The sequence below is a fragment of the Trachymyrmex cornetzi genome, unplaced genomic scaffold (assembly GCF_001594075.2).
Source record: "Trachymyrmex cornetzi isolate Tcor2-1 unplaced genomic scaffold, Tcor1.1 scaffold2653, whole genome shotgun sequence".
NCBI lineage: Eukaryota > Metazoa > Arthropoda > Insecta > Hymenoptera > Formicidae > Trachymyrmex > Trachymyrmex cornetzi.
In genome coordinates this window covers 32091-45502 of record NW_017297327.1, presented here as the reverse complement: position 1 = coordinate 45502, position 13412 = coordinate 32091, and the positions used below count along the sequence as shown (strand labels likewise).

General features: G+C 34.1%; 1 protein-coding gene and 1 pseudogene across 1 annotated transcript in view; one reads left to right on the top strand and one right to left on the bottom strand.

Annotated features, from left to right (window-relative positions):
* The first annotated feature begins 447 nt into the window (after nt 1-447).
* Nucleotides 448-4627, top strand: LOC108761824 (uncharacterized; annotated as a pseudogene).
* A 4585-nt stretch (nt 4628-9212) lies between these two features.
* LOC108761822 (uncharacterized) overlaps nt 9213-13412 on the bottom strand; it is a 7668-nt gene continuing 3468 nt past the window's right edge. Inside the window, exon 4 of the mRNA XM_018508559.1 lies at nt 9213-9405. Coding sequence (XP_018364061.1) covers nt 9213-9405 — 193 coding nt within the window. The remainder of the gene's footprint in view (nt 9406-13412) is intronic.

The window sequence follows — 13412 nt, the reverse complement described above, 5'->3', positions numbered from 1 at the left end:
TAACTTCAGAGCCTTTTTTATATACTTTTTTATTATTATGTAACTTGTAATGTATTTCCAGAATTTATTAACACGTTTTCGGCATCATCACAATTCAACTGTGAGACATCTGAGCTGTGCAATGACACATATTGATACACGTATGAAAGAAGATTCTCTATTTTTCTTAGATATGCTTGTACAAAATTGTAATAGTGCACACACACACACATTAGCGAAAGATAGTCATAAAATATTACCTAATTTTTTGGGTATACATGTAGGTTACATAATGAAGGTAGCCCCATGGCACAATTAATGACAACGTTAGATTCCAAAAATACTAATGTAAAATGAATAATTAAAGTTCTGGAACGTTTCGCTAATTTATTTACTTCTATTGTTAACTACAGAAAACTTTGTATAGGTACACGATCGATTATGCCTCCGTTTGTAAAATGAATTAATCTTGATGAAGATATGATCTCGATAGATAATCGTGAGAAAGAAACCTTACCTATAGAAAAATTTATAAAATATGTAAATTTATTGATGTTACTAATATCTGATATCTGGCTCGAAGTATGTCCAGATGAGAAAATTGAGAGTTACACAGAGATTATAATTTTGAGCGAAACAGCTGCATTATTGAAAAATGTTATTGTAATTATGCAATCGATCGTGGAATTCATTGATACGTTGGATCAGGATGATTATAGCGTTAAACGTATGAAGCGTTGGTTTAAAGGTACTGTTACGTCCGGCCCCTCTTCAAAATATAATTCTGTTTTATTTTCACGAATATTTTTATTATTTAATCTTTTTATTTTGCACTGAATTAATTTCGTTCTTACATTGTCTATCTATAATCTTTTATTAAAATTGCGAAATTCGTAGCGGAAATCTTACCTGGCGACGCGCTATTCAGTCATGCCGATGACGCGTGGCGCGCGCGCCGCGAGAGCCAATCAGAGCGCCTGTAGGGCGCATGCCTTGTGCTATTCCGTTGCGACGAAATTCTAAGTCAATTAACTCCTAGTGGAGTAAAGAATTCATTTTCGTACGCTTTGACAGTTATGTCATTGCCATCCTATGCGTATTTAGAGAGAATTAGCCTGCTCTAAACGCTTCAGCGACTATAATCCTTTGAAATAGGAATAAGTTATCGCGCACCAATCACGGCCTGCGGTGCGCGGGTCACTCGTCGTCCCGGACTCGCGATGGGACTTCAGCCGCTCTGGCTAAGAATATAGTTAACTTTTGTCTCTTATTGCATTAATATATTTCTTTAGTTAATTTGTCGCCTTTGGGTCGCCACTTGAATTAACTCAAAAACAAATAAATAATATCAATTAGTCGCGTTAGCGAGTACCGATCGGGAGTCGGGAGGGAGCAGCGCGGAGCAGCACCATGGAGAGAGACTACGCGGACCGCGGAGAAAGGCCCTAAATTTAATTCATTAATTACTTAAAAATTCCGCTGATTAAGGCAGAAGTAACTTGATATCTTCATTTTGGATTAAGTTCGTGTAAACTATGCCGAGTTTTAACCCGGTACGAATTATATTTCGGGAAGAAAAGCCTATTTTTCGTTTTGGTCACGTAGGCTCAATTCCCGGAAAATTGCGCTCCCTCTGCCTCCCGGCTCGTGGGTGCCACCAAACGGCGCCTATATAAACGGAGCGAAAACCGAGCCCAGCGTCATTTTTCCTTCGGCCACTTCTAGGCGTAGGAGGTAATTATTATTCTTCAGTCTTCCAAGACGAAAAGAAGGCAGATATTGAATCCTTGTTAGAATATCTCAATAAATTGCAGAATCAAAATACGCATGGCGTAGTTCAATGGGTTCCCATCCCCTGTACTCCTCAAGCTGACTGAGCTTGTAGGAGCTGCTCAGCTTTCCCCTCTCTCCCGGGCTAACTGCGCTTGTAGGAGCTGCTTAGCCTATCCTTCCTCTCGAGCTGACTGCGCTTGTAGGAGCTGCTCAGTTCACCTCTTTTCCCGTAGAATTGACTGCGCTTGTAGGAGCTGCTCAATTCTTCCTTACCACTAATTACCTACAATAAATTTCTTCATCTTTTTTTAAATATTAATTAATCAACCAAATGCTCAGTTTTTCTCCTTATTCCCTGACTGACTGCGCTTGTAGGAGCTGCTCAGCTTATCCTTCACCTCGAACTGACTGCGCTTGTAGGAGCTGCTCAGATTCTTCCTTTTCCGCAGAATTGACTGCGCTTGTAGGAGCTGCTCAATTCTTCCTTATTTGTCACTAATTATTTACAATAAAATTTCTTCGTCTTTTAATATTTTTAATTAATCAAACAACTGTTCAGTTTCTCCTTTCCTGGCTGACTGCGCTTGTAGGAGCTGCTCAGCTTTCCAGTCATTTCCGGGCTAACTGCGCTTGTAGGAGCTGCTTAGCCTATCCTTCCCTCGAACTGACTGCGCTTGTAGGAGCGGCGCAGTTCGTCCCTGTCCGTAGAATTGACTGCGCTTGTAGGAGCTGCTCAATTTCTCCTTATTTGTCACCACTTATCTATAATAAATTTCTTTATTCTTTAATATTGGTTAATCAACCGCGTTACAGAAAATCCTTTTTCTCGTAGAATGACAAAAAGGGGAAATCGTGCGGGAAGGCGGATACAAATCCAGCGAATGTATAAAGAGTTCAAGGTCGCCCGGGAATTCGACCCATCAGTATTTCCGCCAGACGCTCTGGCCCCCGCGACCCCTATCGAGCCGGGAAATTATCAAGGGCGCAACGAACCGCTGGGCATAGCGGGGAAACCCCGTACACCGCCGCCCGTCGAAAAATGGGGCGCCAAGGCCGACGCAATCGCCCCTGCCAGACGAAGCACTCGGCCCGCGAACGTCTCACGACAGGCCCCCATTAAAAAGGCGCCCCCCACTTGTCGTCTCCAACGTATCGGGACATATTAAAGCGCGTAAAAACCGGGTTTGTAATAAATAAAAATATTAGTACTTATTTAGCGTTATATTCTGTTCTCCTTAATCTTCATTCGTATCCTATCATTTAAAGGTGTGAAGTGATGAAACGGCTTATTTGCTGGGAACAATAATAAGTATTTTGATACTTTCTAATTCGATGTTAGAGTCTCATTTATAATTAAAGTATTAAGCCTGATGGCGAGTTCAATAAAATTCTTAGATTACTCAATTGAATAATTTATCATGGCGCACTCACATAGAGAAAATTTTGAGTTCTAGTTGAGAGAGCATTAATAAGTAACTTCAATTAAATTAGATCAAGATTTAATTGATTCCCATAGCATGCGATACGCTAGTGCTAGTGCTCTCATGGGCTGCCGCTCGGCCTGAGACGCACGCATATTCTGATCATACCTCCCCTATTCTAATTAACATTCCGCCACTCTCTGAATCTTATATCCTATTCGTCGCTGCGCTGGACTGTTTTTCGCTCCCCACTCCGTATCCAGCAGCGACGCGGCCCCAAAATATAACGCAGGGGTATTTAAAATACTAACATCGCTCTCTTAAGTAATTGGTGACGGTGGCGGGACGCGGCAGAATTAATTGTGTAACATAATTGATGACAGCGGTGGAATAGTAACAAGAACCGCTGCATCTTAACGCAGTAATTCATAAAAGCGAAAATATTTAAAATCGTTACACTTCGCGTCGTAACAGTACGTTTCATGATGCATATATGAAAAATTTCCTGTCGAGGTTTCCTTATGGTAAAATAAAGCCTCTTATTAATGAATCCAGAAAACGTTAAAAAGATTTTTCTCAAATGGAATTTACGGAAGGATGTTTGGAATGTCAAATTCATGTATAGTTTACATCTCTGTTTAACTGCAACGAACAATTTCCCAAGTCTGTCAGGAGCTATTGCATATCCATTCTGAAATATTATTATGTAATAAACACAAGTAATATTATTATCTAATTATTATTATATATGAAGCCTTTTTTAAGCAACTTTTCTCATTTGCAGGTATTATTGAAAATTGGTGCAATTCATCAACTTTATCTCAACTGACTAAACTACTAAAAACTTTATTTTTGAAAACTGGACCAGTTTAGTATAGTAACTGTATTAATTTGAATCATACTTTAAGACTGATTATTGTAGCATTTTCTCGTTTGCCTAAGAAAGAATTGCAATCGCATTTGTATTTAATTATTGGTAACGTTATGTTGAACAGCAATTTAAATGAGTTGCACATAGGTAATCGTTTTAAATAAAAAGTAAAAATTGTAAACGGTGGATAATTTAATTTTTGTAGAGCACTCATTTAAGACTCTGTGAGATAAACTATAATTAACTTAGACGGTCGTTAATTATTACTTGTTTCGTTTGACAGAGAAAAAATATTTGAAAGCTTTGTTACGATCTTATCAAGTTTACTCCTGAAACCGAGCATAAATGACATCGTAATTCGTATGATCAATTAAATAATTTTACGTTTTAAGGAATGGGAAGAATTGATAGCTAAACATGAGTCTATTATCGGTAAATTATATAAATTTGATTAAATCGTATATTATGTTACCGTTTTTATCATATTAACGCTTTATTCTTTTCAAAAAATGCTAAGAAGATCGACATTGTGGTTACATACGACGACAAACAGTCAAGCCTTATGATACATAATCTATTTTAAAATTTCAAATAATGTTGTAAAGGACATATAAGAGTCAAATAAAACGTTAAAAATATATATATGTCACAGAATTAAATAAAATAAAAATTTAATTGAACGTTAGTAAGATTCATTACACGTTTCGGCTTTATATCAAGCCATCTTCAGATGTTCTTCAACGTAGTTAACATTTCCGCAAGATATTTATTAATATTCGGTAAAATTACAAAAATATCCATGATCGACCTAGAATGGTAGATGAGTGTTTTCCAAGATACAAAATTTCTCTCTCAAATGATTTACTGACCGTATGTTTCAAATTTCTAGATATTACATACATTACAGAATATTTATTAATTTCTTATTTATGAGAAAGACTGCTAAAAGAAATAATTTCTTTTCCACACTCACCGAACACTCGAGTATCTCATTGCATTAGTCGATCCTTGTCAAAAAATATAAAAAAAAATTCGCAGATAACGTTTTGTCAATTATACACAATTCTCAGTTAAATTATAAGACAATACAACATATTAATATTGCGCTGACTGTAATTATGCGTTCTACTTTTATTTCATATTTTGATTTTATTCGGATAAACTTTGGTAATCGTACATAGATTATTTAAATCATGGATAAAATTTCGTAAACTCAATTTAAAGAGTATTTTACATATTTGTTTTTTAAAAGATTGTATCAGTCATAAGATCATACCACGACACTTAGATAGATTTTGGTAAACTTTGAAATCAAATTTCATCATCATAATCCAACTCGAAAATTTCAAAACTGCAAGATGTTTATACAAAAAATATTACATAATAAACTTAATGATACATACAGGAAAAACGATTATTACAGAAAACAAGTTATCTTTCTGGCAAGCACATTTTCTTATTATTTACCTGTTCAAATCTGAATGAATCTGGTGAATTTTTAAATACACAGGAGAAATCTTGTTTTTCCTATATTATGAAAGAAAAGGACAGAATTATATCTAAATTCAATTGGTTACTAGATAAACAGAAAAAACATACACTTCAAAATATAAAATCTATATCAGTGTCGGTTGAATATTCTAATAACTTGAAACTCACACAATGTTCACAACAGGAGATGGCTAACAAAGATTCTATGATTTTACACACTTTTCAAAATAATTCAGTTTCTTGCATTTGTAAAGACTTTGATCCGTTAACCAATAATATAACTCTAATACTCCTAATACCATATTTCCTGAATCTTTTTCCAAGTTACATATTACCAATTCTTTAACTTCGGTCAGAGACAGGTGGTTTGTAAATCTTTCATCTATTTCCATTTCTTATAAAGTTCAATGTTTTTTGCAATGTTTTTAGGTGAGAATTTTGCTCTTACAAATAGAAACAAGAGAAACATTAATTTTGATTGTATTAAAAGTATTGAACATAGGTCGGAAATTTTCTATTATTATATATATATAATCGAATAGATATAATTAATTATTCAATTCCTATACTTAACAACATAGTTTCATCTCCTCTCTTCACATCTCCCATTGATTATAAATTATCGAATCTAGAATTAATTACAAAAAATTATTTAAAATCACAACCGAACATTATTTTTACTCATGCAGACAAAGGTAATGTTACAGTAGCTTTACAGACAGAGATACTTATATTGAGAAAGTAACATTAAGGGGATGCTGGAGTGATGTGCGTGAAGTTAGCACCGCCATTTTGTAAACAAATAAAAATAATATTTGTGCTGAATTGTGTACCATTTGTGCTACATTATGCCGCAACAATTAATGACATAATTCGAACAACAAAGCGATAAATTGAAAAAACCTTTTTTTTCGCCAGCACCGCCAGTTTGTTTAATCGGCAAAATAAACACTGTGCTGAGTTGTGCTACATTTGTGCTACATTGTGCCGCAAAGATTTCAACCGTTCCTTCATAACAACAAAAGTTAGGACTAAAAATAATTTTGCCCTTCGTGCTCGGTTTCTTGTCCATAAATCGGGTTATAGTGCTTCGATGCGAACGATACTTTATATCTGAGTTGTGCTAGCGTAGCACAAGTCAGCACAACCATTATATTCGCCGGCACAACGACATTAAGGGCACTTTACTCTTGAGCGCGACCCTTCGCGCAAGGCTTTCTTGTTCAAAATTCGGGTTTATAATGCTTCCTTGCGAACGGTACTTTATATCTGAGTTGTGCTAGCGTAGCACAAGTCAGCACAACCGATATATTTGCCGGCACAACGACATTAAGGGCACTTTACTCTTGAGCGCGACCCTTCGCGCAAGGCTTTCTTGTTCAAAATTCGGGTTTATAATGCTTCCATGCGAACGGTACTTTATATCTGAGTTGTGCTAGCATAGCACAAGTCAGTACAACCGTTATATTCGAAGGCACAACGACATTAAGGGCACTTTACTCTTGAGCGCGACCCTTGGCGCAAGGCTTTCTTGTTCAAAATTCGGGTTTATAATGATTCCTTGCGAACGATACTGTGTGTCTAACAGAGCACCAGTTTTTTTATATATTCTATTATTTATTTCGGACAAATTTAAATACCTATTCTGTTAGTAATTTAAAGTACTTCATTTTATAGTAAACTTGAAATAACTCGAAAAATTCGCTCAGAATTGTCCATCCGACAAAAAGATTGATACACATACAGGATATTTCGCAAATCGATAATCACTACAATGAAGTTTTCCAAAAATCGATTAAACAAAATAATGTGTGTTTTAAAAAATGTTATTTAAAAAAAAGCAGTAATTTTAAAGTCTAAATGTTTAATATATTCTATTATTGATTACGTTCAAACGATAATTTGTCCATGAATTATCTATGCGCAGTAACGTATTAGTAAGCGCATACTTCAGCGTTTAAATGTAATCTGTGGCCATATTAAAATTCTTATAAAATTTGTGTCCCGTCACATTTATTTCTGTCAACGTTTTTGTTTTCAATTAATGGAAATATCAATCTGCTTTAAATTTAATTTTATTGTCAAATCATCTTCTGAAATCTATTGATTTATTCTGTAAGTTATTTGTAGGATATTTAATAGATTATGTGTCTTGTTGGTACGTTGATTAGATTTATTGAAATTTAATCTGCCAAAAAAGAAGTGCTTGCATTGTTATATTATATTTCTAATTGTAAGGTAAGTAGGAAATCTGTAAGAATGTTGACTTTATTGATTCGTAATTCCTGTTGTTATTTTTATATAACAAAATATGTTTATGTTTTATTGCATAAAGATCTTACAGTTAGTAAAAGCACAGAGAGAGAATTTCTAAAATTTATTTTATTACTACCTAGTTTCCTATATCGAGAAACACAAAAAAGCCTATAAAAAACTATATTATAAATTTTACATTTTTTTTTAGTTTTAGAAATTAAAATTACAAAAATTAATCAATACAATATATGTTAATAATACACATCTTGTAAATAAAATGACGTCTAAATTATGTGTATGTTTGAAACATAAAACTTTCTTTTTAATCTGTTGCTAAATACACTTAAATACTAAATACATTTAAATAATAATTTTTTTTGTATCCTATATAATAAATTTGTGTATAGCATAAAATATATAATAAACTTGTATATATCATAAAATATATATTAAGTATATAAAATACCTTATAAATATTAAAAGTAAACTATATACAGGGTGGGCCATTTTAATCGATCCACCCAATATCTCGAAAACTAAACCCAGTAGACAAAAATGTTTCAGACAAAAATGTTTGACTCGAAGGGGGACATATGATGGTGCCATCGATTTAACCTTGGATAGTCCTCTGAAGGTCACGTGAAGGTCATCTTTAATTTTTTAAATGAAACCCCTTATTTCTCAATGCACATTCTTACAGCTCATCTCGAGAGCTTTCCAAAATACTATAATTAAGTTCATTTTCATTAAGTACTTTTCAAGTTATAAGGCTTGCAAGTTACAGCACCGCCAGCATTTAAGCATTACCCAAGAGTCCGATCGACGGCTAAAATCTCTTGAATGCTGTTCAGGATCATGATCTGGATAATATTTGTCAAGATCAAGGCCATTGGAGGTTGTTCCTCTTATTTTCATTTCTACGTAGAAATGTAATTTTTAGTGCAAAAATGAAAATAATAGGAACAACCTCCAATGACCTTGATCTTGACAAATATTATCCAGATCATGATCCTGAACAGCATTCAAGAGATTTTAGCCGTCGATCGGACTCTTGGGTAATGCTTAAATGCTGGCGGTGCTGTAACTTGCAAGCCTTATAACTTGAAAAGTACTTAATGAAAATGAACTTAATTATAGTATTTTGGAAAGCTCTCGAGATGAGCTATAAGAATGTGCAATGAGAAATAAGGGATTCCATTAAAAAAATTAAAGGTGACCTTCACGTGACCTTCAGAGAACTATCCAAGGTCAAATCGATGGCACCATCTTATATCCCCCTTCGAGTCAAACAACTTTTGTCTGAAACATTTTTGTCTGGGTTTAGTTTTCGAAATATTTGGGTGAATCGATTAAAATGGCCAACCCTGTATATATTTATGTATATATATGTAATTTTGCATGCTGAAATATGTTTTCAATTATTATTTCGTGAGGGTGTACATGCATATGTGACCTTTGACCGCAGTTTGTTCGTCAACAACTCTTGATTTACCTTTACGCGAATTATCATTATAGTAAACCCATTTTCTGCCTGTTTCAATGTAAGCGATGTAATGACCTATAGATGTTACATCATTATTTCCTTCATGTGCAATAATACCAGATAAGATGTATCTATTGCGAGTTGCACATAGCTCTGCGGGATATTCAGACAGCACTATCGATCTTTGATCACTACTTTCGGTTTCTATAATTAAATGTGGGCCATACGTGATATTTGATTACTGAGATTTTCCGCAACATGTTCGGTGAATGTCAAATCCTTCATTTAATGCTTCTTGTAAAAATTGAATTCTTTTTCATATATTATCGTATAATTGATAATGCATAAAACATATCGACGTATTTTTACACGATTGCATGTGTTACACGTATTCATTTCCGTAAAACTTGGAATATCCTTAAGCAACCAAGTTGTAAGGTTGCCTATATTAGAAATAGCACTTACTTTTATTATAGAGTCTTGTCTAATGTCTAGCTTTAGCTTATTAAGATTGCACAATATTTTAGCGCGTTCTTTAAAAAAATGTGCTTTTAACCCCTCTTTTATCAATACTTTAGCGCATAATATTAATTTTGAAGATGTTTCTAATAATGCATTATTGTATTCTTTGTTATTCACCAGGCTTGCAGATAATATTTGACACAAACTATCAAAACCGCACGTATTTGTTACTATTAAAGTAACTTTTCCATTTTTTATATTTTTGCAATAATTTCCATTCGGTATTACAGGCAACGTTAACTTATCACTAATTGCATCAAAATTGGGACATGCATCAACATAGCGACAAACAGTCCGTTTTTTGTGTTTTTATTGCGCCAATTTTTTTCAGCTTGCAGTTCGGTTAATTCTGTTGAATCGTTATCTACAGGACTATTATCACAATCGGAAATTTTAGTGGATATATGGTAAGTAAATTATCCATAGGACTATCATAATCGGAAACATCAATGGATACAGGTAAATTATTATTATTATTATTATTTCTATCAATTTCACTTTTATCGTTTATACAATCATTTACTAACTTCCCCGCCATTGCCAATTTTATTTTTCCTGATAAACAAGAAATATATTTACTTATAAACTTATCAGTTCTTATAGGAAGAGACACATCTCTGAACGTACGATTTTTTAAATCATTAAATTCTGATTCCACTGCCGCAGACGTTGCATTTATCGATCCATAGCCAAATATTGCACGCATAACTTCGCTAAACAACGGAAAATACTTTAATAAATTTGTAAACTTCTTCGCAAAATCTATACAGTAAAATCCATTAATATCGTAAGTTTCCTCGAATTTATTTATTTGAGAAACACAGTCGTTATATACTGAATAAGTCCAATGACATATATTTGTTTCGGGTGCATCTACCTCATTTAATATATTCTGATCGCTTTTACATTCGGCATCAGATATTGGCGCATTTTTATCATTTATTGATAATATATCTGTAACGCCTTGTATAAGTAATGTTAAATTGTTTCGTGCTTTCATCGTTAAACCGTTAGAACCATGGTAAGGACTTAGTGCGAGAAATAAAATATTATGCGCAATTTCTTCAAATTCGTGGAATGTCTTTTGTTTCCTTAAAACTGCCATCGCACGCATAAAAAATGTTCTTACTATAGATGGTTTGCCAGCAAAACACTTCCATCTAGCAATCATATTCATAAAATGACAAACATCTAATCGTAAAAGACAATGCGGTATAGGTAACTTTACACCGGTTAATAAAGCAAAGCACGTAGATAAATAATCATGCAATGTAATAGATTTCGTAAATGCTCTTGCAACAGCTCCAAGCAATGCTTTATCAAAATCGGTAACTACTTCTTTAGGAGAGGGAAATGAAGAGTTTTGCATGGCACCTGTCCGTAAAAACTCTTGCAACCAAAATACTATTGTATTTGTATTTTGTGATGCAGAAATCATTTGAAAAACGGGAGCTGTATTTTCACCAATTTGTGCAATAGCTTGATATAAATATATGTGTGGACATAATTCGCGATTTGGTAATTTAATTTTTTTAATTAAAGATCCATTAGCATCAATATATAATGTCATATGATATTTCTCATATATAGCAAATTGTTCTCGAGTCCAATAATGTATAATTAACGGATCCAACCCAATAAATTTAATCGCGCCCTCGTACCGTGAACTATATTTCATTAAGAAAAGACTTTCAAATACATTGGTAGATGTTACAACTTATCTTGTCGTTCTTGTTTAGCTTTACGAAGTACATCACACGAGTATAAATGTGCAGGCTCGTCATCTCAACATCCATCAACATTTCAGCTCGTTTTCTTCTCCACATACAAGGAAGTGTCTTACCCTCTACCAATTTATAAGCAATTTGTTTACGATCAAGACCTTTCAAATTTCGTTTTTTCTTATGCTTCACATTTGAATCATAATTATGGATTGTACATTCCATTGTTACATTATCTTTTTTTTTGGTGCATTTATAATTTGCCCTACAAAACTGCATTTACATTCTGTACATTTACCGGTAACAGTTAAAAAAATTCCAGTTGCAGATATTTTCGCACATTTAAAAGTAAGTGCGCACGGCAGTTTTGTTTCATTATATAAACGCTCATAGAGTATGCTTGTCCATGCGTAACGTCGTAATATACGTACATTACGTTTACCACGATTCTTAAAATATTTTTTTTTTTCATCAGAAATTTGCGGCCATATGTCAGTGACATTGATCGAAAAAGAAATTGTATGACTATTATTATTTAATGTATCAATTGATGTTTCCGAAATGTCTGAATTATTCTTTTCTACTTTGATATTATGTATTAAAAGTAAATCTTTATAAGTATTGAAACGATTTAATTTTAAAATAGTATAAATATATTTTGGACTTATTAAATGATCCAATGCAGCAGAAAGTTGTTTATATAGATTAGAACTTGGAGGTGCAACGCATTATTTCCTATTACATCTTTAAAATCTGTCGACTTTAATAATGACATTAAATAGGGGCCATTACAAGATTGTTCGTATTAACGATAAAACTTCCTGAAACATAACACAGTTTAAGATATTCTTTCTTAACAATAAAAATTTAAGAATCTCAGTCCACAACTTTTAAGAGACTCTAAGTCGTAAACCGAAAGAGGTTAAGTGACAATTACTGTCTTTAAACTATTTTTGAGCAGCATTAGATTTTAACTATTAGACTTAAGCGAATTGAGCAGAATCTAATCCTTAACGGCATAAGGGCCATGGCACACAAAAAAACTTAAGCAGTAAAACGTAAGCAGTAAGCGAATTGACCAACCACGGTAGAGTCCGTAAGACCATAACGTAAGCAGTAGTCAATCTGAAGGCCCGTCTACAATACATGAAGTAAGAAGTAAGAGTAAGAAATTGACCAATCACAGTCGAATGTGAGAAGAATAATCGACTGTGATTGGTCAATTTCTTACTCTTACTTTTTACTCCGTACATTGTAGACGACGCCTGACATGTTATGCGTCGTCTACAATGACGGTAGCAGTAGAGACTGTAAGCATGTCGGGAGTAAGCTGATTTTCCAGCTAAGCTATTAATGATTCATCAATCAACGTCAAATCGATGTTGATTCAACGTCGCTGGACGTTAAATCGATGTTAATTCAATGTCGATCGACGTTAATTCTATATTGATCGATCATTTATTTGTAGCTAGGGATGTAATAGGGAGTAGAGTAAGTCCGTAAGCGAAATGGTTGAAATCCATTTCCTACGATTCACTCTTAAAGCAAATCAGAGTTCTGGGGTATAAATTCGATATTTTATATCCCAGAGCTCTGATTGGATGGCTCGTTATTCCCTGTTGCCTTTGCCCATTGTGTTTCCAGCTTAACACGAAACGCGCGCGGGAACTGTTGTTTTTGGCTGCTTTCCTTTTAGGAGACACAGTCGACACACTTGACACAAATCGACACACGTCGCTTTCCATTTACCATTTTGTTCAAACTCAATCGACACACTTCGCCTCTGCTCGGGAGCAGAGACAGAGTGTGTTTCGAGTCTGTTCAAGTGTAATTTTGATGAATTAAGTGATATTAGAACGCACCCGCAAACCAATTTCCATCATTTTGTTCTGTTT